The 25080-nt window shown below is 41.5% G+C and overlaps 1 protein-coding gene across 1 annotated transcript in view; it reads left to right on the forward strand.

The window, feature by feature from the left end:
• Positions 1–25080, forward strand: part of PRKCH (protein kinase C eta) — a 170010-nt gene that overhangs the window by 20848 nt on the left and 124082 nt on the right. Inside the window, exon 2 of the mRNA XM_067554909.1 lies at positions 6800–6863. Coding sequence (XP_067411010.1) covers positions 6800–6863 — 64 coding nt within the window. The remainder of the gene's footprint in view (positions 1–6799; positions 6864–25080) is intronic.

Consider the following 25080-nt stretch of genomic DNA (forward strand, 5'->3'; position numbering starts at 1 on the left):
TGTGCTTCCCTTCTGCGCGCTGTCTTCACTGTGCTGCGCTGACGGGAACTGCATTCTTGTCGATGCAGCGTTACACCATTTGAGGGGGTGGTTTAACTAGGTCAACTTCTGGATCGATTGAGCAGATCTATACTGACCGCTCAGTCGATCCAGATAAGTCGATCTGACGGCAGCGACTTTGCCACTGTCAGTATAGACATATCCTTAGTCTCTGGGGATTGGGCACAGAGGGAAAACTGTCACATGTATTGACCAATGGTGAAGGCTCTTCGTTATCAGCATCTAATGATTTTTTCCCCTGAAAAGTTCCCTTTAAAAATAAAAAAACAACAGTATTTGGTTTTACCAATTTTTTTTTTCCACCCACATTTTGGCCTTTTTGGGATCCAAGGATTTTTGGCAGGGGAAGCAGACCGGGCTGCACTGAAGGGCCAGCAGGGTCAAAAGGGGACTCTCTCTGATAGGAGGGGGGTGTCAGTACTCACAGGTTGCAGCCTTGCACTCCCCTCCTGACCGTGGCCCTTCAGCATGCCCCCATTTGCTTCCTCTCTGCAGGAGGAGAGTGAGAAGGGCAGGGATCTGGGTCCTTGCTGCCCAATTCCTGCAGAGTGCAGAAGGCTTCTTTAAGCTGTTCATTGGTGAGTACCGGCCTCCATGAGTAGTGGGTGCCACACCCCCTTGCCTGCTGCTTTTTGTTTTCAATTGATTCCCACCCTCCCCTTTTCCTCCCCGGTTTTAAAAGTTTTTAAGAAAAAACCCAGAAATTAAAAAAACCAACAACTCAAAACAAATAAAAAGTGAAACTGAAGGGCCTTACCAATGGGCCTTACCACCATTTGTGGAAGGGCAAAGTAGCAGGTTAATCTATTTTTGTAGGCCTGTTGGCATAACTGCTAATTACATACTCTTTTTCTGGCAGATAAACAGTTTCAGCCTACTGAAGTATTTTGAAATTAGAAATGCCAGTCCTGCCGTATGACAGTCCAGAGAATTCTGTCTCCAATGCTTCATTGTGCATACAGCAGCATCAGTCCTTGAAATGTATCTTGAAAAAAGAATGACTAATCTAGCTATGTCATGACGAAGGAACAGCCATGCCAAACCTGAATGGCACTCTGACCCTGTGCGCCAGATCGCAATGCCCTGAATGAGGACCTGGGCCCAGCTCCATGAGACACGAGCGATAGACGTGGAGTGAGTGCTGGGTGAGCTTGCTCGCCAAACCTCCTCCCTCCCTTGGTTTCCTCTTTGCACCGGGTCTGCAACCCACCTCAAACTTTCTGCGACCGACCCACCGTTTGGGAAAAACTGTGCTAGGGTAAACGCCAGAGAGTTGTCCCAGTTCGTTGAGTCTCATTTCTACAGGAATTCATATTCATGGCGTAAAGACTATTGAACAAACTTTCTTTGTATTCCAGAGGTTTGGTTTGCTCACATTGCTCTCAGATTTAGACAGAAACTGGCAGGCAGACAATGGAAATTAAGGCCTCCCTCTAGGTTTTCTCGTCTTCCTTCTTTTCTCAGCGGTACTGAAATATTCATTGAATAATGCCAAGCTCTGTCTCAGAAGCTGACTAGCAGTACCTGTTCTTCAGGTTTAGTGGATGTTTCAGATGGGTGTTGATGTGTTGCCTGAGAGATTTTCCTCCTTGGAGATTGTTTTTCGAGCCTCTACCTCTGATGATTCATACCTGACCAGTTTCTATTATGTACATGAAGGTCTATGACTGAAGAATCTTTTGTTTCGGTCTCTGTTTCCTTGTATTAATTGACTTCTAAACATGGACTTAGGAGAAGATAAATTAATAACTTCTATCTGATTTTCAGTAAAGATGTTAATATGAATCTGAGTGATGCCAGCCTCCAACTTTACCTGGAGGTAGTGGGTAAAATAATGATTTGGGGCCTGATCCTGTGGGGTGCTGAGCACCTTTATCTCCCACTGAACTCATTTGAAACTAAGGGCACTTAACACCTTCCAAGATAGGCCTTGGGTGAGTCACTCTACTTACAGAATAGAGTATAAAGCCCTATTTAGTTTTATGTAATGCCTTTACTACCAGAAGCAATGTGTTCTATACTGGGCGTGAGGTGACACCGTAGCTAAACGTGACAGGCCTTAGAGTTCTCAACAGCAGCGCGCACAGTTCCTTTAAGGCTATGATTCAACAAAGCATTCAAACACATGCTCATCTTTAACTTCCTCTAAGGGCACGTGTTCACTGACGGCAGCAAATTTGCCGCCGTCAGACCGATCTATCCGGATCGATTGAGCAGTCAGTGAAGACCCGTTCAATCGATCTGGAAGTCGACGTCTTAAAACCACCCCCTCAAGTGGCGCAGTGCGGTGAAGACGCCGCATAGAGGAGGAGTTATGCAAGCTACTCTGCGTAGCTCACATAACTGCTGTCGAATTTCAAGGTAAATGTAGACCAGGCCTAAGTTAAAACAGGCGCTTAAGTGCGTGTTGAATCTGAGCCGAAGCACTGTACTGCACCTATTTTCATAAGGGGGAATTTGGCCAGGTCACCTGGCATTAACCGCTCCTCATTTCATAAAGTGCCAAAGGATTTTTAATTTCCATCATAGATACTAGAGATGGAAAAGACTGGTAAATCAGCTGCTAATAGGCTGATGGGCATTCACCTCCCCTACTAGTCAGTTAGAGCCGAGGTTTAACTTTCTGTGTATGCTGCGAAACACATCTTTTTTTTCCCCTCAACAATTTGAGGAAGGAGTGGATTGAAAATTTAATTTAAATCTATCAGTGTTGCTAGGTGGGTTTACTGTTTAGTATTACGTGGGCAAGAATTATTATGTTTATCATGCAGGTGGCAGTCATATTGCATGCCGTGAATTTAGTTTGTATTGTATACTTAACGTTGTGAGGCACACATAGCTGAGTGTAGGAAATGAGTATAAATCAAATTAAAAAATTAAGACTTTTGCTTTACTTGAGCCAGTGCGGGGTTATTCTCTGTTGTCCATTTCCCACTCTGATTTTAAATGTTCCAAGCATCATCCCACCCCTTCCCTATGGAAACTATTCTGTAGCCCAATGATCTTGATGTCAGAGATTTCTCTGCTATTCCAACTGTATGCTCTCTCTTTTAGGACAATTCTACACTAGAAGCACTACATCGGCACAGCTGTGCCACTGTAGCATTTCTGGTGAAGATGCTGTATGCCAATGGGAAAGTGCTGTCCTGTCAGCATAATTACTCCACCTCTGCGAGAGGCGAAAGCTATGCTGGCGGGAGATGCTGTCCCGCCAGCATAGCACCAGTGTGGGTAATGCCTAGGTTGCATGTAACTAGTCCTGTCCTCAGTGGTTAAGGAGAACAAATTATCACCTCCTATTTATAATAACCTGGTATATATTTTGAAGACTGTTATCACGTCTCCCTTCAGTCTTCTCTTCTCCAGACTAAACAAACCCAATTTTTTTCAGTAGGTCATGTTTTCTAGAGTTCTAATCATTTTTGTTGCTGTCCTGTGGACTTTCTCCTGTTTGTCCACATCTTTCCTGAAGTATGGTGCCCAGAACTGGAAACATTACTCCCATGGAGGCCTTATCGCTGCTGAGTAGAGTGGAAGAATTAGCTCCTGTGTCTTGCTTACAATGCTCTTGCTAATAATCCCAGAATGTTAGCTTTTTTTGTAACAGTGTTACATTGTTGACTCATGTTTAGTTTGTGATCTACTACAATCCCCAGATCTTTCTGTGGTACTCCTTCCTTTCTCATTTTGTATTTGTGCACCAGGATGTGCCTCGAGAAAGTCTCATTTACGCCTTTCTCCATTCAGGTCTCTTGGGGGAAAAAAAATAGGGGCATTCTATGACCATGGCTGCTAAATCCATTTACTGGATTTGACTATCCTTTAACCTTAGAATATGGAAAAGTTTGGGGCTCTTTGTTGTGGTAGACAGTCTCCTACTATATCTTAAAAATGAGTGATAGCGCCAGTCTCCTAAAGCTTCATGGTACCTTGGAGGCATGAACTGTATTTAAAGTGGAATGCAAAATTTCGAAGAACCCATGCAGAGGCTGTTCCAAGCTCCATGTTAAAGGTGGATGGTGCTTTCGTTCTGTATCAAGATGCTATGGAATAGCTGTCAAATGTATATAGGGCTAAATCCTGGAGTCTTTATTTAGGCAAAACTCCAGCTGAAGGACTAGGGTTTGTAGGAGTTGGCCTATATTCTACTATTAAATTTCAAGAAGAGGAGCAGGGAATGTTCCTCATCTTGGATGTGGAAGGGAAAGCCTGAGGCATCTTCACCTAATGAAATGAGCAGAAAAACAGTGCATTCTAACAGTCTTTTTGATTTTACATTTGAAGACTTGGCTCTCATGCAAGATACAATGAAGAATTTCTCCACAGAAGCTTGAACTGTGAGTTTCTAAAGGCCCATAACTCAGTTTGTTTTATTGTTTTGTTTATATTAAAAGAACAGTTTAGGACAGTTGCAAAAGTGCATAGGAACCCAGTAAGATTGGAATTTAGGTCCCCAAGTGACAAGACATCATGGGAGATGTAGTCTGGCCAGGGAGCCAAGCTCATAGGAGAGAATGGGAGCGCGAGGCACTTGAATTACAACTCCAAGGAGACACAATGGCAGCTAAGGCAGAAGCATTGAGTCATGTCGACTCAATGACACATTCAGCTTAGATTTTCCCAATGGCAGTGGGGAGGAAAAGAGGAAAGGACAGGACTCAGAATAATTGACACGTTTTCCATCCAAAAAAACCTTTGGCATAAAATTCCCAAGCAGTTCTGGTTAAACCGTTGTCAGGAAACAATGAGTTTCCTTGTCTTTTATTCCTTGTGGGCATGTACCTCTCGTTCTTTTTGTCTGTAGAGCACCATGCATTGCTATTGGGCAGTATGAATAACCATTGAGAGCTAGCATACATCTTTTCTTTCACCCTTACTTTGCTCTTTTCCTCCTCACCTGCTCACACTAGTGAATGAGAATTTTAAAATTACTGATTATTTCTCTACATTGGTGCCAAGACGTGGGGAATGAGAGAAGTGTGAGAACTGTGCCTTCCAGAATATTACTTGCTCCTAGCTCCTCTTAGTCCATCTGTAATTAACATATCTGGTAGTGATACTGCACCATTTCTTAGATAGTACTAACAGGAAGTACTAATTAATATTAACACCGCAACTCAGTAGAGAGACTGACTTATCAAACATATCCCCTCCCATTTGCAATTGTGTGGACCACCTCACCTTCCATTCATGATCATGCAGCACTTACGTAGTTCCTACAGGAACTGTTACAGGCAATTTGAACCTATCTGTAAACTGCATTTTATTGCAGTTCAGCAGCTGGAAATAGAGTAGTAGCTAGCACCACATGATAAGCCAGGTTTCTGAGAACCACTAGCAATTGTCCTCCAGACCATCAGTGGTCCTCACACCACAGTTTTGGGAACAATCATACTATTCTCTCTCTTCTGTTCAGGCTATTACAGCATTACAATCACTATGGTATCAGAGCGCTTTCCAGACATGCCTCAAGTGATGTGTCATATCTGGGTTCTACCTTCTTTCTCTCTTCCTTTCTCCAGGGGGAAGTTTTTGTGTAGATTTTCTCTATTGGCTTGTGTGCATTGTGCTTATATTAGTGAAGGAAAGCAAAGTTGAAAATGTGCATTTGGCACTTGGAGCAGAAATTATGTGTTTTGGGGTGCTTTTGAAATCCTGTGGGACTTGGTTTCACAATCTTGACCCAACCACTAAAAAAAACACTGATCTACTAGACAGTGTATTGGTCCCACTTACATTTGCACATCAAGGTATATTCAAAACATGTCTGTCCTCAGTGTTAAACTTTGTTGTCTAACAGTGGTTTTAGTGGCTTATTAAATCACTTTTTTCCCATCTGATACAAGTTAAAACAAGAACAAAGACAGCTGGAAATTTATTGTGTTTAATCATTCCTCCAGGGAGTTCTATTTTCAGAATTTTTCTTCTGCAAAGATTATCAATACACACTGGTGTGAAGCTTTCTTTAAATTAGCAAGGATAAAATTAGAAGAGGGTTTTTTTATAGACACCATGTGGCAGGCTGATTTGAACTTCAGTAATTCTTAGCAAGGATGTGATAAATGGGGTGAACGTTCAAGAAATGTCTCAAAATAAAAAATCCCTTGGCTCCTCTAGTAATGACCTTCAATTTGGTCATCATCAGAGGTTGAACCTGGACATCCAGAACTAGTTCATGAGGCTCTCTATAGCTTGAGTTAAAGGACAGCATACCCTGGCTGGCTGATGGAAAAGATTCCTAACTTCTGTGGATCAGGCACAGAAGGGGACTTATGTTATACATGGCACTGATGTTTTTCCAGTGACTCTAAAACAAGCACAATATGACCAGAGATAATAGGGGAATAAATGAACAAACTTTTTTAATTCACCAGACTAACTGTGATATACCTTGTAGGTTCCATTCTGTCTAGATCACCCGAGGGCCTATTACCTCTGCATGTGCCTGATAACTTATAATAATATTAGATTCTATTGATTTTTTTTTCACCCACATCTTTTAATGCAAGAATGAGACTTCTCAACACACTGGATTATTAAAGTATTAGGAACCTGTTTTTTCCACCCCAGGGGTGGTGAGCAACTGGAGTAGAGGGAGCTCTGTATTTCTGAAAATCAGGCATACAGGTGCATAATTTACACAACTTCAAAAATGTTTGTCAAGTATTGGATTAATTCAACATGTGAAGAGAAGACTTTATTCTGAAGCATAATTCTCCCCTCCCCCCATCTTTTTCAGGTGGATCTGGAGCCCGAGGGAAAAGTGTTTGTGGTAATCACTCTTACAGGCAGCTTCACTGAAGGTAAGAGAAATATTTTGGCTTGTTTTCAGAGACATTTTAAAATCTGTCCTTGCTTAAATTAAAGCTGTCACTTGCTAACATACTGTAAATATTGTGGATGATGGTATTCCTCACGTAAAACTCATACTGCTACACACTGAAGATTTTATGAGCAACAAGGGTAGTTTTTAAGAGACTTTTATTGACTGCTTATTCTGTATACCACTTGGGTCTTTATCATTGTGATCTCGGACCAAGTGAGCTGATTCGTGCCTGGGGCCAGGTCTACACTTACCTGGAAATTTGGCAGCTGTCGACAGGAGTTACGCAAGCTACACAGAGTAGCTTGTGTAACTTCCATTGACTTCATAACTCCTCTCCTACGTGGCATCTTTACTGAGCTGCGCCACTTGAGTGGGTGGTTTTAATGCGTCGACTTCCGGATTGATTGAGTGGGTCTTCACTGACCGCTCAATCAATCTGCATAGATAGATCTGATGGTGGCGAATTTGCCGCCATCACTGAATACTCTGAGCTGGTTCATTTCTCCCAGGTTGTCCTTCAAACTGATTGTTTCATTAATTTGAAATTTCCATGTAAGTACCTTTGATGGGGGTGTGTCAAATATGTAAATTTCTTCCGGATAATCTTCATTCCATAATTTCACCTATCTACTTTGCAAGTGCTTCTGTTTCAAGAAAGACATTTACCATTGGAAATCTGTAAGCCTCTCAGTGCAAAAACTGGCCTTAAAATATTAATTTGTTCTTTCTCATCTGATTAAATTTACTTCCATGACTAACCCTTTTGTGAAATGTTTTCAACTTTCTCGTTGTTTGTTGTGATAACAATTAAAGCCTGCTCAGCTCTGGATGTGAGCACAGATGACTGCTTTGCTACAGGAAGCAATGAAATCTGGAATGCCTGCTTGGAAGAGACAAAACACTTTCTCTCCAGCATACACATGTGCTTAAGTCCTGTTGACTTTAATATGATGGAAATATGAAGGATATGGGGTTGATCTGTAATAATTTGTTAATATTGTATGTGAGCTGGTTATGGGATAGTAAATGTGTGGCTATATGGAGTTATTGGGATGTTTACAATATGCAACATTCATTTAGTTTAGTAGCAGGGCTGTTTGGAAACTCAGAGGAAGGCAACATAATAGCGCCAAATAAACAACCTCCCGTTAAATATCTCAGGAGTCTTGAGAATCAATGCCTGTTTTAATAGCTGGGAAGATGCTACTTCCGAGAGCCTACCAAGTTACAGGACTTGTTTTCCCACTGCTCAAAAGGATTGTAAAGAGTCACCTGTCCAGAGGCAGGGGCAGCTGTTCATGGGGAGCAGACTGACACAGGCACCTGGGTGGGGATGTGAAGCCATTAAGTCTTCCTAAACTCTCAGGGTGAATGGTTAGCTTTGGGGAAGAGAAACATGTGTAGCTGTCTATTGTTTTAAAACCCTTTTTTCTCTTATGCTTTGTTCCTATTAAGATTAAACAATACTTTATTTTAAGAAGGCTGCCTGGTCACCTATGCCAGGCAGCTCCAGCCCCTGATAGGAAAGGGAGTTGCAGATGGCTTCCGCCCTCACTGTGAGTGGGCCCTGAGGCCCTCGCTTTTCCCTTTGGAAGTCAAGGACCCATGGCATGAAACTGACCCACTGTGTGTAATCTTCTTTTAAAGGATTTGACTTTAATGAGATATCTCATCTCCCGCAACAAACTATTTAGAAGTGAATTCATCAATTGTGATAAGTGCCAGGTATTCCTAGAAGATCATATGTCAAAGAGCACAAGTAGCAGAGCAAGCTTCCCTTTGTGTCCCAGCCTTCACCTGAAGAGACCGCCTGCATGGGGAGGGAGATAGCTTTGTCTTCCTGCCCATTTATGCATTGTTTACAGAACTCCAGCATTGCACCAGGTGTCCTAAGCAAAATTTTCAAAAGCATTTAAGTCTCCTTTTCAAAAGCGACATAGGCATTAGAGTCTTAGATTTCATTAGAATCCCCTCATTGACTTTTATTGAGATTTAGGAGCCTGAATCATTTTAAATATGGGACTTAGGGTCCTAAATCACTAGTCCCTTTTGAAAATGTTACTCCTCTATCAGTCATTTAATCTCTCTGGGTCTGTTAACAAGAGTGCAAGAGCTGTGTACTGTGATGCAGATGCCTGTCTGCTAGGAGACTGTCAAGTCACAGGTGACAGAAGAAACTTGTGCTGGATTTCAATCAGTGATTTAAAAATGAGAAGTTCCATATCTCTGTCACAGAGGAGTTGGGCCCTTTAAAGGAGTTGGGTCCAGCCCCACCTGACTTATCAGCTGCCTCCCAGCTGCCGGAAGGCCTGCAGAGTGTAAGGCCGCAGGGAGCAGGCTAGGAAGGAGAAGGGAGGGGGAGGCTTGCTTTGGTGCCCAGCCAGATGGCCTACAGAGAGTAACTTTGTAGGGAGTAGATAGGGCATCTGAAGAAGACCTCAGGTCAGGGGAAAGGACATTATTGTGATGTTGAATTTGTGTTAAAAGGCATTATTTTGAAGAAATAAAATTAGAGCCCTGGAGAAAAAGGGACTGAGATTCTGTGGCTGGCATGTGGTCTTTGGTGCGTGAGCCAGTGAGGCAGCCCACCGGGTTGCAATCCCCATTGCCAGTCGCTAAGCTCACACAGACACATGGGTGTACGTTTTCTGCAATAGGGCCTGCTGGGGCCTACATTATCCCCCAAGCATTTGGTGTGTGAGCCAATGAGGCAGCCCACTGGCTTGCAATCCCCATTGCCAGTCGCTAAGCTCACACAGATACATGGGTGTATGTTTTCTGCATTGCATAAAAATTCTCACCCACAAAACTTTAACTCAGACTTAAGTGTGGTCAAGTTTATTTCCTCTCAAGGCAATCAGTACAAAAAGCCAGATCACCGGTTAAGGTTGCATGAAGATCCACAGCAACTGCATTTCATGGGCCCAAACACCTGCCAGGTGCCTCCAGTCTGCAGTGCACACATCTAGTTAGTCAGAGTCACATGACCGTAACTCTGTCCTCATCTGTTTACATGTAACAAATAGCACATGGTAGTCTTACCAGTGCGAGCATAGACCTTGTCTGTACCAGAATATTGCCCCAGTTTAACTATAATAGACTGAATCGTTCTAGTGAAACTGGTGAAATTCTCTAGTACAGGCAAAGCCTTATTCTAGCTGAGGTTGGAGTTAAGTGGGGAGCAGGGAGACCAGATACTTTGCCAGTGTTCCCTAGGATGTATTACTAGGCTGTGGTGCATCTGTGCAGTATGAGTCCCAGTTTGACAGGCCTGCTGTGGCCCGTGGTCTATGGGCCATGCATCGTGGGAGGCTCACCAGATAGAGAGGCTGCCTGCTTAGCCAGCTTCGGATGCAACTCTCTAGGTAACAGGAGAGGAAAAGAACTGTACCCAGAGTTGCCATGTGAAGTGGAGCTAGCTTCTCTCTCTGGCAAACCTTTATAGCTCACCAGAAGGGAGCCACAGGCAGGCCTTACCAGGTGTGTCAGACTGGGACTTTCACTGTGAAGACTTGATATCTTTGGAGCCTCGGTGCATGGCAGGGGGAGTTAGATGGTGTGGGATGTGAATGAAGGAGGCAGGGGATGCCATGAGAAGGGACTGCCAAGAGCTGTAACCAGGAGCCAGATAGGGTGACGGGGCAGGAAGGCTAGGAGAGTGCGAGGGAGCATGGGAGAATGGAAGTACTGGTGGTTCTGGGCAGTTCTGTGGTCTTTTGTTTGCAAAGCTTGGTTAAGTAATGAAGAATAAGGGAAGCAACTCTTTGGTCTTGTCTAGATTAGTATTTAAAGATGTGATAAGATCCCATCTTTGAATATTAGTAAAGACAAGCCCTTTTTGTTTAGGTGTAAAATCTGAATGTGTCCTAGGCCTCGGTTGTTAAGGGGGGGGTAGGTGTGGGAGGAAGGGAGGTTTGGAGTTTGGGGGACTGTGGTTCTTTAGCTATAGGGAGCCATCATTTCTAAAAGAGCATTTTAAAGTGTTTCATCTCCAAAAATCAGTAAATACATCATCCAACAAATAACAGGAAAGATTCAAACTACTTTTGTTCTTGTTCTTTTAGAGGAGGTGGGTAGGATGGAATCATCCACATTTTCCCACCCCTGTTTCCTGCCTTGGTTGAGAAACATGGATGCAAATTATTATTTGCTGGCGGCGGTTTCTGCTGCACCAGTGAACTGTCTAGGATTTGGCTGGCCAATTGCTTATGGAATTACTGTGGAATTCTGGATTATATCACTTCTGCCCTAAGGCAACTGTATTAGCTTCCTTGGGAAGGCGGCGCACAGGAGACAGAGCGGTCCAGTGGCTAGGATGCAAGTCTGGGACTTGACACCTAGGTTTAATTCCCTGCTTCTCCACAAACTTCTTGCGTGACCTTCGGCATGTCTTTCTTAGTCTCTGTACCTCAGTTCCCCGTCCGTAAAATGGGAACAACAGTTCTTCTGAACTGTGAGAGATATTGAAACTGCATACAATATGTTTGGGGACCGTATTGTAGTAAATGATTGAGTGGCTTATATATATCTGTGGGCCAGCGATCATATGCAATGCTAGGGGTGGAGGGTTACCACAGCACCACCAGGAAATAAAAACAGTCGGGGGTGATTAGGGTAATTCACTCAAGTTGTAAACACCTCCAGAGAGGTTCCACCCCTGGGGAGGCTTGATAAACTGTCTCACTGGGTTTTCCAGAGATCCCCAACAAAGAAATGGCTTTTGTCTAAAAGGGCTGCATTTAAACTGACTTGGGGCCTTCTTTCTAAGCCAGCAAACAGACAGGACCTTCTCACCAAAGGCCCCAATCCTTGCAAAAGGGTTGAAAGGGGACTATAAGATTGATGGGTGATCTCTGGTAAGCTTTTAGCATGTATAAGAACGTTTATTGTTTTTTACGTGTATTCCATGTAATGCTTTCCCCTTAAGAATAAAGGTGCTTGCTTAGAAAGAGCTGTGTGATAACTTGTAACTGCTGGCAATATACTGTTCATATAGCCCTTGGAGACAAAAGTAATGCATAGGGCTGGCCTTTAGTCAGACAGGCTTAAGTTGCTGGGGATATCACAATATAGGGCAGGGAGCTGCACAGCCTTAAAACCCCGGTCAGGAGGAAGAGAGACATCAGTCTCTGCCTAAGAGAGGTGATGGCTGGAAGCTAGAAACCTTAAGCAGGTGCCCTCGAGTGACTACAGAGGGGGATACAGCTGTGTTGTGAGGATAAATGCCATGCATTGTCAGTGCTCATTGATAATGAGAGACATACAAATACCTAAGATAGGAGTAGGAGGCAGGAGATCTGCCTTCTATTTGGTTCTGCAGCTGATTTGCTGCTTGAGCTTGAGTAAATGGCTTGACCCCTTCCCCTCCCCACCCCGTTCTCTCTCTCCCCATTTTTGCATCGGGAAATTGGGATAACACTTACCTACCTAAGGGGTGGTGTTGGGATTAATTAATGTCTGTATTTTGTCTTGAGATTCTTGACTTACCAGCTGCAGTAGAAGGGCAAATTCATTAGTGCCATTATTTAGCTCATGGGAAATTAATGCTCACTGCAACAGTGCTGTGATCTCTGTTGCCCTTATTCCTGGAGTCAGGTACCAGGGATAGAAGAAGAAAAAGGAAGAGTGGCCTTGTGGTTAGGGCACTGGAGTGGGTCTCCAGAGACATGCGTTTAATTCTGCCACATACATCCTGGGTGAGTTTGGATAAGTCACTTAAAGGCTCTGTGCCTCAGTTCCCCATCTGTAAAATGAGAATAATAATGTTCCTTTCTTTTACTGTTTGTCTGCTTAGGTTGTAAATTCCTTGGGGGAGAGACTCTGTCACTATATGTATGTCCAGTGCCTAGCAGGTAATAGTTTAGCTGACAGTTTCCCATGGGCAGCATGATAGAGGTGGGTCTTGAGGGGGGATTTGTGAGAAGACAGGGTTGATGGCTTTATGGATTAGTTTGAGGAGAGCTTTGCATGTGTAAGGGGAGGCATGGGAAAAGGTACAAAGAGGCTTGAGGGAGAAAGTAGATAGAGGTTTATGGAAGCTGGCATCGTTGGCAGAGAGGTGGAAGGTGTAAGTAAGGAGTACAGTTGAATAGGAGTCTCTACACATGGAGTTAACAAGAAACAACTTCATAAGTAGTCAGTCACTTAATTTATGGCCTTTCTGTCTCTGTAGACATTACCGAGTCACTGGGAAGTGGAGACCCTGTAGGTTTGGGAGGGAGCCCCTTCTATAATCATGTTTATTATGGCAGTGCATAAGAGTCAACCAAGAATAGGGCCTCAGGATGCAATACAGTAAATGCTCATAAATCTTTTTACTTTTCTTTCTTCTCCTTTGTCACTTTTTTCAAGGAAGTAGCTCAAGGTGGAACCTTACAGCTAAATTTCTAAATCTGAACTGCTCAGGTGAATGTTGTTAATGACTTAGAGTCAGTCATTAAATGCCAATTTGAAAATAGAGACAGCCTCCTAGTCACTTGCAGAATACAAAGTACAAACTCAACTACATCTTCTGTGCTAGTAATTACTAACTGGACAGGTATGGCCATAATTAGTCCTTTCTGACAAAAGCATCCTGTCACTGAGTTATGTCTGAACTGGCATGAAAGTGTATGCATACAACTGCCTAGAATAGTAATGGTCTGTATTAAATCTAGTCACCTGCTCTAGCATGCGTTTTACAGGGTGTAGGTTCTAGGTTCCTTTGCACACCTCACATTTTCTTGAACAATGATACATTGCTGTTAGGTGTGTTACTCGTATTTCCTGCTCCAGAATATCTCCGCCAATTGCGATAGGACACCAAAGAAAATGCTACACCTTATAGCAAGCAAAGATGAGCAATATAGCAATTTCAATAGACAAACTTTTAGAGCCACCTGTGTAACATCCTAAGTGCTTGGTCAATGCATGGACCCTCAGAGGACTGCAAGGGTGGAAAGATAAATGAATTGGTATGAGCTGTGGTGTGCACAATCATCTGAAAGCTCTGACCAAGCAAGGAGCGGGGACAGTAGGATCAGGATTCACTTATTTCTTAATATCACTTTAGGCACTGCATGCAATCATTTATTATATCAAGTTACTAAGAAATAATCTACCCCAACAATTTATAGGCAACACTCTTGGGGTAAGTCTACACTGCCATTAGACAGCCCTTGTCAGCTGACTCAGGCTTGTGGGGCTCGGGCTTGCGGGACAGTTTAATTGCAGTGTATATGTTTGGGCTCAGGATACAGCCCAAGCTCTGGGACCCTCCCACCTTGATCCTGGCCTCCAGCCCAAGCCAAAACATCTACAGTGCAGTTAAACAGCCCCTTATTCCAAGCCTGAGTCAGCTGGTACAGGCCAGCCGTGGGTTTTTAATTGCAGTGTAGACATACCCCTGGTAACAGAGGCCAAATTCATCCCACATGTAATCCAGTGAAGTTCAGACATGTCTAGAAGTCAGTGGAATTACACTAAGATTCAGCTTGGTTCCAAGTGGTTGACATCCTAGAAAACACGTTCAATATAATAGACATCTCTCATGAGGCTGGCAATTTGTAATTCCTCTGTCATTGTTGCTGTTTTTTAAAATATTTGACTAAAGATTTGACTTAAGTTTTATTTACTTGTTGTGGAGAAGCAGGTGAGAGAAACTTAAGATACAATATTTATAACCATGTCAGTTATTCATGGTAGATTGGTGGTGAGTGCTGTGGTGATTTAAATTGATACCCAGTCCCTCTTTTAGCCCTTTGCTTTATAAGTTATATCCTCCTTACTTAAATTCCCATGAAATATTTTGGGTCATAGGGCACATGGAAATTAAATTTGCCATGCTTGAAAGTCTGTGGCTGGCATTTTCAACAACACTCAGCGTTTGCCTGACTGCTCACTTTGAAGTCAACAGTAAAACTTCCATAGACTTGAACAGGAGCAGAACTGGGCCAACACTGAGCACTTCTGAAAATTCCACCCTACGTTAGTGACCCTGTTTTAGCCCTACTGTTACTACTTTATTCTCAGACCCTACTTCCTTTACTGGACAACTGACTGATATTAATTAATGAGTAGGGACTTGGCGGAAGAATATTCTTCAGTTGCCTCCAAGTGGATGCTACCGAATATTAATTTAACTGAATGGCTTCCTTGTTTTTCTCTCAGACCACCTTAATTCTGCAAAGGGAAACTCCTGTGAGAATGGCTCATCTTTCTTCCAGCAGCTGGCCTGCTGTTCTGAGACATGGAAATGTGCCTGTTACTCTGGTTAAAAGTACACATCATTTTTGTTAAGAGGGGAAAATGGTGTCATAGGAAGAGAGAAAAAGGGACTGAGGATTTTCTGTGATCTCTGTTTTCTAGCTATGTTGAGTGAATGTGCTCGTATCTCTGTGCAAAATAGAACTTTACAAAAATTGTTTTGCTCTCTCTCTGCTTATTATTTTGTACAGACTCTCTAGCTTATTCAGCTTACATTTCCTGTGTGAACCCACCAAGATAGAAATAATTAACCTCTTTCCCTCAGACTGTGATCGCCACATGCTTGACACACACATGCTATTGACCGAGTTCCTGCTAGTGCTGCGAACATTGCACAAAGCAACTAGCTGCAGTTTGTTGTTGCAGCTAATACTCAATTGTGGTGGAAAGAAACACCAGCATTATTTATTTATCTATTTCACAGTCCTTTTTCATCTTTTCATGTAGATATAGGTCAAGATTTTCAGAAGTGACTAGTGAGCCTGAGTGCCTCAGTTTTTGGGTATCCAACTTGAGACAGCTCAAAGAGCCTTGATTTTCAAGAGGGTTGTGCTGAGCACTTTCTGAAAATCACTTCCCTTTAAGAAGAACACCCGAAATCACTAGTTACTTTTGAAAATATTGATCAACAGTGCTATTCTGTTTAAGGCTAGATTTTTTTTTTATTACGTTGTTTTTTGAATGGGCTTTTTATACTTAGTTTTTGGGTGTTTTTTCCCCCGCGTGCCCCCCCCCTTAATAGTGGGTGGCTTCTGCTGGAAGCCAGTTAATACCCATTCAGTCTCCAATACATGAACATGAAGCATACCTTGTGGAGCCCTTTTGTTGAGTAGAATGATGTAGGGACACTTTGTACAAGTACTTAGATGGAGCAGGTTGTCATGAGGAGCAGGTTGTCATGAGAAAATGGCTTCCTTTCAGCTGTGTCTTACAAAGCAGTAAATGTGGGATATCTTGACTTTAGTAAGGCTTTTGATACTGTCTTGCATGACCGTCTCATAAACAAACGAGGGAAATATAACCTAGATGGAGCTTCTATAAGGTGGGTGCATAACTGGTTGGGAAAACTGTTCCCAGAGAGAAGTTATCAGTGATTCACAGTCAAGTTGGAAGGTTATCTCGAGTGGGGTCTCTCAGGAATTAGTTCTGGGTCTGGTTCTGTTCAATATTTTCCTCAGTGATTTAGATAATGGCATGGAGAGTACACTTATAAAACTTGCAGAGTTGCAAGGGCTTTGAACGATAGCATTAAAATTCAAAATGATGTGAGCAAACTGGAGATATGGTCTGAAGTAAATAGAATGAAATTCCGCAAGGACAAATTCAGAGTACTCCACCTAGGAAGGAACAATCAGTTGCATACATGCATAATGGGAAATAACTGCCTAGGAAGGAGTACTGCGGAAAGGGATCTGAGAGTCATAGCGGATCACAAGCTAAATATGAGTCAACAGTGTAACACTGTGGCAAAAAAAGCAAACATTCTGGGATGTATTAGCAGGAGTGTTGTAAGCAAGACATGAGAAGTAATTCTTCTGTGCTGCTCTGTGCAGATTAGACCTCAGATGGAATAGTGTGTCCAGTTCTTGCGTGCCACATTTCAGGAAAGATGTAAATGAATTGGAGAAAATCCAGAGAAGAGCAACAAAAATTATTAAAGGTCTAGAAAACATGAACTATAAGGGAAGATTGAAAAAAATGGGGTTTGTTTAGATTGGAGAAGAGAAGATTAAGAGGGAATAGGATAATAGTTTTCAAGCACATAAAAGATTGTTACAGTGAGGAAGGAGAAAAATTCTTCTCCTTAACCTCTGGGGCTAGGACAGGAAGCAACAGCCTTAAATTGCAGCAAGGGCGGTTTAGGTTGGACATTAGGCAAAACTTCCTAGCTGTCAGGGTAGTTAAGCAGTGGAATAAATTGCATAGGGAGGTTGTGAAATCTCCATCATTGGAGATTTTTAAGAGCAGGTTAGACAAACACCTGTCAGGGATGGTCTAGATAATAGTTTGTCCTGCCATAAGTGCAGAGGGCTGGACTAGATGACCTCTTGAGGTTCCTTCCAGTTCTATGCACTCTATGATTGGGGAAGACCCATCTGAATTATGGTCTAATTGAAAGACCCATTTGAATATTGATTTAAAGGCAATCATTTTTGTGCCTTTTGATACAGCTCCCTTCTCCTAACCTCTGTCTACTTGTGTGTTTGTCTGTTTGTACACTGTGAGCTATTCAGGGAATGCACCATCTCTTCCTTGGTTTCTGGAAAGCACCTAGCACATCCTGCATGCTACCACAAACGAATATGTTGTATAGCCATGAGACATTTACTGGTATAGTTCCATACTCTCTAATCCAGTGTTCCTAAACCATTAAGCACAATCTCTCACCCTTTATAGTCCCTAGCAGTTGCTCAATATTGTGTCTTTTATGGAGCTTCACTCAGATGCCTTACTTAATCTGTGTATCTCCTTCAGATAAGAGGAGTAACACACAGAGTTTGTGCAATTTATGTTGGTTTTGCAGCACTGTCAGTGCTCTCTGCAGATATTCTGTGAATCAGCCATGATTCAGAATGAATAGACATGAGCTACCAATTAAGACCTGCCATCCATTTCCTGTTCTCATCTCTTTCTTCTGATTACTGACTTCAGTTGGAAAAGGGGAAACCAATAATTTTTACACAGTAGAAAGACCACATGCAGTGTGTATTGATTACTCAATACTAAGTTATCCAATCACATTCTCAGAGATCAATGAGAAATCAGTGGGACTGCTCATGGGGTTATAGTTATGCATGTGCTTTTAAGTGCTTTGCTGTGTTAGGGCGAGAATGAACACAGAGAAACCCTAAGTATGTAGCTGAGGGATGGCATAAAACTTCTCTCCATTGGAACTCCAGTAACACAAAGCTAACAGTCTGCTGGCAGGCTACTTTGCATATAAGATGTGGCACTATGCTTACAAAATATACACACATTATTATTATTATAATTTGTATTTTATAGTGCCTAGAAGCCCTAGTCATGGACCAGGACTCCATTGTGCTAGGTGCTGTACAAAGACAGAACAAAAAGACAGTCTCTACACCAAGAGCTTACAATCTAAATATAAAGCAAGAGACAATAGACAGATGGGGGAATACCAGACGACAATGAGACTACATAGCATCTAGCTTGCTTCTTATTCCTTTCTATTTTGATCAAGGTTGCTGGAACCAGTACTATTAATTCATTCTATTGAGTTGATTTAATAAAATAAACCCTACAGAATATAATAATCCTTTCCATTTTAGTGCTCTGGGCTCCTTTTAACTTGCCTATTTTTTTCGAAATTGCCACTCAAAATGTTAGTTCTATCATAAAATTCCATTTTGGGTTCCCCCCTCCTTTCTTGTAATGACGGTCCTTTGTTTTTGAAGAGCCAGGAAGGAAAAAACACATATTCAAGCTATAGACAAGAAATGGAACAAAGAGATTATTCAGAAGACAAGTAAATTTGATCGTCAGATTTGGCACCCGTTCCTGATTATTTAATGAAGATAGGTACTGCTGCAGCCAGGTGACCGGAATCTGCCTCTAAACCAGAAAAACCTCTGCAATTTGTAACTCTCAATCTTAGGCACATGATGTATTTGGGATAGTAATATATCCTTTTTTGAGCCCCTAGTACCTTTAGTCTCATATTATTTTTCTTTAAATACTTTTTTATTCTCATGTTTTTCTTTAATAATAATAATAATAATAATATAATAATAATAATAAAAAATTGTCTTCCTTTCCCGTGCCCACCTCCCTCTCCTCATCCCCATAGGCAGCAGTAGAGGTTTCAAGACAGGAAATATTTAGTTACCTGGCTTTATTGAGTCATCAAAACATTTATCTGAAAGCTAGAGACAGTGCTGAGATCGCTGCCTATCATATTGACCGTTATTGTCACATTGTTTCCTTGTACTCCCCCGTCTGCCTGCGTTCATCTTTTTGTTGTCTGTTGCCCGTATACTGGTCTGGTCCAAACTGAAAAGTTGTATCAGCATAGCTATGTTGATCAGAGGTGTGAAAAAAACATACCCCTGCGTGATGTAGCTATGCTGACCTAATTGCCAATGTAGATTGAGCTATGTGAGTGAAAGAGGGCTTCTTAGCTTCATTTGGGGAGGTGATGTTCCTACACTGACAGAAAAGCCCCTTCTGTTGGAGTAACCTGCCTAGAATTTTTTTTGAGGCTTGAAATTGTTTCCAGACCATTTTTGTAGCTCCAATAAACTAATAGATCTGAGCTTTTGAATGTTTATCTCAGCCAACTTCTGAACATTTAAAATGTAACCCCTCATTAGTTACAGCTTGTGTCTGCTAAACATCAAGGTGTCTTGTCCTATATTTAGACTGTAAACTGTTTGGGGAGTCTTTATGTGTGTAGAGCACTTAGTGGGATGTGGCTCCTATGTGCTATGCAATACATATATTAAGTAATAGTATAACTTTACAGGGGGTCCTGTTCACATTATGAAAAGCCACTTTCTATTGGGAAGTCCAAACAAGACAGCAGCGCTATCTCTGTTAAAACAAATTTGATCTTGCAGTATCGGAATCTAATTCTACAAGGAGAAGTATCCCAGAAGTACTGAATGCCTTTAATTCCTATTAAACTCAATGGGAGCTAAGGTGCTCAGCACCACATAGAATTTGGTCCAAGCTGACCAGACGGTGTTTTTATACCCATCTTAGTAGAGCCCCAAAGAGCCCAAATGTGTAACATGATTTGAGAACACAATTAGACAATGGTTCAGTTCACTGCAAGTATGTTAAACATTATCATGCAGTAGTTAGGTCAGGTACCACGATAGATTTCCATAGCATAGAAAACCAAAGACTAAGACTGGGGCATGGTTCTGTATTCTGGTTAAAGCATGATTTAGTCTGATGCCATACAGTCAAGATCAAACTGTGTTCTAACACTGTCAGGGCACTATCCTTCCTATATAGCACAGAATCCCTGACCCCAATAACATTTGTAGCACAGATGCTTTATTAGATTCTTCCATAAGAAAAAAGAATGTTTGGTGAGAGAGACTAGTCCTGATCTCTTGGTTCCCGCTCCTCCTCCCTGTACATTTAATAACATGGTTTTTAAGCTGTTTAGGGAGGCAGGTGAGTTATTTGTTTTGAGAAGTAGGTAAAAAACAAATGAAACTAGGAGTGGAAAACTTCTAGTTTCCGGCACCTAGATACAAGCTTACAGCATAGGCTGGTGAATTGATGGGAAGCTAAATGGGCCAGTTTAACTTTTAAGTTACTGGCCCAGACAAAAGCATCCAGACGCATGTCAGGCACTGTACATGCACTTACTAAAAGACAGTCTCTGTCACAAAAAGCTTACAATCGAAACAGATAGCACTGACATAGAGTGGGAGAAAAGAAGTATCGTTGTCTTCATTTCACAGGTGGGGAACAGAATCATGGAGGCATTAAGAGACCACACACAATGCAGAGCAACAAGGAGCAGTTTTATTACATGAGTTTATTTTTCCAGATCCACCCTATCTCATTGGTTACCAAGGGAATTCACTAGCCCATACTGAATGGTCACTTTACCTTGTACAGGAAGATGTGCACATGTAGGGCGGGCTTTTCAAACACACTCAGCGTTGGCTCAGCTCTACTCCCAATGATGTCTCAAAGGGAGTTTTACCATTGACTTCCATGGAAGCAGAGAAAGGCGGTACTGGGAGTTTTGGAAACCCTACCCTTATTGTTCCCTTAACTCAAGAAGCTTGCACAATCCAAAAGACTTTCAGGCTCAGCAGATACCACAGCTTTCTGGAAAGCAAAAGGAAGTTTGTTCTGACATCATTAGCCAAAGGAGAGGCCATGTAATAGGGATGGGCCAGATCCCAAAATTAAGACTGCGGAAGATGCTGATCCCACCGATTTTGGAAAGACTTGGATTCAGGTTAAGGAAAAGGCAAAACATAAAGAGCCTGATCCTGAAAAGTACTGAGTACCTGCAACACTGATTAGGGTCTGATCCTGCATCCACTGAACTCAATTGGAGTTGTGCTATTCAAATCAGTGGAAGACCATAATGGGAAGTAAGGGAGCCCAGTAGCTCTGAGGATCAGGCCACAAGAGGGAATTAAAAAGGTAGTGGTACCAAAGGAAATGAATTGGAGAGAATCTCCATCAAGGAGGAGCATGAAAACCTCCTGAGAAGTGTCTGTTGGGCTGTCTGATACCATGAGACAGAGGGACTAGCACTTTATGCTCCCCTTAATTTTTACTGTAATTATTCATAGGCATTACAGTAGCACCCAGAGGTCCCAGCAGGGATCACTGCACCGTGGTGCTGGGCATGGTATAACACAGGGAGAGACAGCCCCTGCCCTGAAGAGGTAGAAAAAGGGTGGAGACAGGGAAGGATTATTATTTTAAAAACAAACTCTGAAATTTTGACACACAAAAATATTTAGTCAGAAATCTGAAATATCAAAACATTTCATTCCAAAAGCCAAACTGTATTTTTGTTTTACAGAGCTTGTTTTTGGATGAAAATGGAAGTTTTCTGCAGAAAAGCAGACATTTCATCAAATTTCCATCAAAACATAGTTTTGTCAAAAAAATATATGACAAGCTAAAATGTCCCTATTTTATACCTGAGGAGCTAAAATAGAGAGATTATGGGGCAGGCCCAAGATTACAGAGAGAGTCTGTGACACAAAATAAATACAGATCTCCTAAGATCCAGTCCTTGGCCTTAGCCACAGGATATCCTTCTTGCTTGGAAATAATCCACTTGAGTTTAGTAAATATTGGAATAATCCTAGCACCCACAGAGATCTTCAGTAGTAATTCAGTATGGGTCTTGTTATATTTAAAGAATTAAACGTGGGACACAGAAAAGATGTGCCAGACGTATGCATATTCAAACCTTGAGGATCTTATTTAAATTTAGCAAACAACATCATCAGGCTTAAATTATATCCTCAGCTAGCTGTGTTGTGTCTAGATTTTGAAGCTTGTGTGTAATATACAAGCTCACCATCTGTTCTGGGACCTCAGAGTTTCTGGCCATAATGGGGAACAGAGTTTTTTTCACTTCATTTTAAAATGTTTTCTTGGAGGGATGCTGGTGGCTTACTCAGCGTTGTTCCCCCTGAGGGACAACATTACTCTAATGTTAGTGTTATACCACAGCAAAGTGAATTGACAAACTATATCCAAAAGGACAAGGGCCTGAAGTTGTTAAATCTGTAAACCTTTCTGTGATATTGATTACTTGCAAATTCTGTTTGTTGACTGCAGAAAAGTAAAGATACAAATAATGAGCATTTGCTGTGCAGCTTGTGTGTAAGTCCTAATATGCTCATCCAGTACAGAGAGTGATTTTTAGAGAAGTAAGAAAAAAAATAATGTGCTTTCCCTCAGTATGCAGCTGGGAAAAGAAAATAGCAACAGCGAATCTGCTTTCAGGCTGCTTACACTTTGTTAGTTATATGTGGAAATACTGAGTTCACGGGTTGCTTGGAAAAGTTCAAATTGATGGTTAAAGCAGGCAAGTATTTTATCTGATCTCCTTGTAGGCTGAGAAATGAGAGTGAGATGGACACACAGTCTTGAATGTACAGAAAGTTATATAATGCCAACAGTAGGTGAGGTGCTTTACCTACAGGGTCTGAAATCCTGGCTCCACTTATATCAGTGGAGTTTTGCCATTGTCTTCAGTGGGTCTAGGATTTCACCTCAGGTCTGTATTCCAGTGAGGTTCCAAACTAAACAAAGAATGCATAGATGCTGTGTGGGAAAAAGGATGTGTGGTTAAAGCATTGTGGGTCTCTCATGCATCTTGTCCATTCTGCAGCTCTTTAGAATCATTGCCTATATAGTTAACACTTATTCAGGGAGGATCTTGGAATTCATAGGCGTTTTGTTTGTGAAAGAGGAGACATGTTGGGTCAGGGAGTAAGGGCTCCAGTCTTAAGGGATTCCATTGAACAAAGTGGAGAAGAGTGAGTGGGGCCAAAATAGGCCATTATGATATTGTAGTCTGACTCCCTGTATAATAAGAGAAGCAATTTTTAAATAGGTGTATAAGCAATGTTAGCTGTCTGGGTAATAAGCCAGGAGAATTGGCAATTCTCATTGACGGAAAGAAATTTGATACAACTGGCGTAACTGAAACCTGATGAGATAATCTGCATGATTGGATTGTTAAAATCTCTGATTACAACCTGTTCAGGAAGGATAGAATGAGTAAAAGAGGTGAGGGGCGGCGTTCTACATTAAAGACACCATTTCCTGTTTGAGTTGTTCACTCAGAACCTCAGAATCTTGAATGCATAGAGATCAGTGTGCTAACACAGCCAAGGAGGGAATACTGGTGGGAATCTGCTACAGTCCACTGAAATAAACCAGAGAATGGGATAAATACCCTTTAAACATCTGTATGTACTGTGTGGAAAGAAAAAAATGTGTTGTTTTGGGGTACTTAAGTTTGGGAGACATATGCTGGAGGTCTTAGGTAGCCAGCAGTAAACCTCATCACAGTTTCTAAAAATTGTAGATGGTGATTTTCTAACACAAAAAGTACTTTACCTAAAACACGGTAAATCTATGTGAGATATCATTATGATGGGTGGAGATGAATTAATCAGTGCACTGGAAATTGGTGGTAGCAGAGAGGCTAGTTTTTGTGACCTGATTACATTCAAAATGGACACACAGAGGACTGTCCCAACTATTAATATATATATATATGGCACTATAAAAGGACTTATTTCCCAAAGCTGAGTAAAATTATTAGTAAAATTGATTTGGGTGGAGGGGAATAGAAAAATTTGAATGGGAATTGTTTAAGAAAGATTTATTAGATGGCCAAAAATCCATGATTCCACAATCAAGAGAGAGGACAATTTTAGGCAAAAATGTGATGTCCCAATTTTCCCCAGTGCAAAGCCTCACTTTTGTATTGGTTTCTGCAGGAACAATAAAGTGAGTACAGGAGACAGCTGTGTTTCTGTCAGCTCCCTCTGTGTCTATGTCCTTCTCTGCTGGAACCAGAACCATAACAAAAAGCCCATCCTGGTTCAGCAGGGAACTGAAGGCATCAATTAGAAATAATAATAATAAAAAAAAAAGGAGTGGGGGGAAGGAGAAGGGAAATAGATAGCAATCAATATAAATTAGAAGTCATGAAGTGTAGAAAATTAATAAGGTAAGCTATATACATCAGAGAAATCCATAGCTGGCAGGACTAAGAACAATAGAAGAAGGGGTTTTAAGTTTATTAAGAACAAAGGAAATCTAAGCTATAAATCCATTATTAGATAGAGATGGTAACATAGTTAATGATGCAGAAAAGTTCAATAAATATTTCTTGTTTTTATTTAGAAATAATCAGGCTATAAGTAATAAGTAAGGAGGATGGATGTTAAACACCATCTACTCAGGACAAACATTTTAAAATCAGTAGGACTAGATAACTTAAAAGATTTGGCTGAGGAGATCTCTAGCACATGGATGTTAATTTTTAATAATGTTGTAGGGAAACTCCTGGATACTAGAAAAGGCTTAGTGCCAGTGTTCAAGAAGGACAGATGGTATGACCTGTGTAATTATATACCAGTTAGCCTGACATCAGTCCCAGGCAAAATAACTGAAAGGCAGATATGGGATTCAAATAATAAAGAACTATAGGATAGGAATATAATTAATGACAGTCAAAAAGGTTTTTTGGAAAAATCTATTTTGTCAAAACTGATTTTGTTTTTGGATGAGATTACAAGTTTGGTTTATAAAGGTAACTGCATAGATGTAACACATACAGTGTAGTTGTAGCTTTGTTGGTCCCAGGATATTAGTGAGACAAGGTGGGTGAGGTAATATTTTTTATTGGACCAACTTCTGTTGGTGAGAGAGACAAGTTTTTGAGTCACACAGATCTTTTTCAGGTCTGG

Source organism: Emydura macquarii, unplaced genomic scaffold (assembly GCF_026122565.2).
Source record: "Emydura macquarii macquarii isolate MOO-44397 ecotype Brisbane River unplaced genomic scaffold, CSIRO-AGI_Emac_v2 contig_1551, whole genome shotgun sequence".
Taxonomy (NCBI): domain Eukaryota; kingdom Metazoa; phylum Chordata; order Testudines; family Chelidae; genus Emydura; species Emydura macquarii.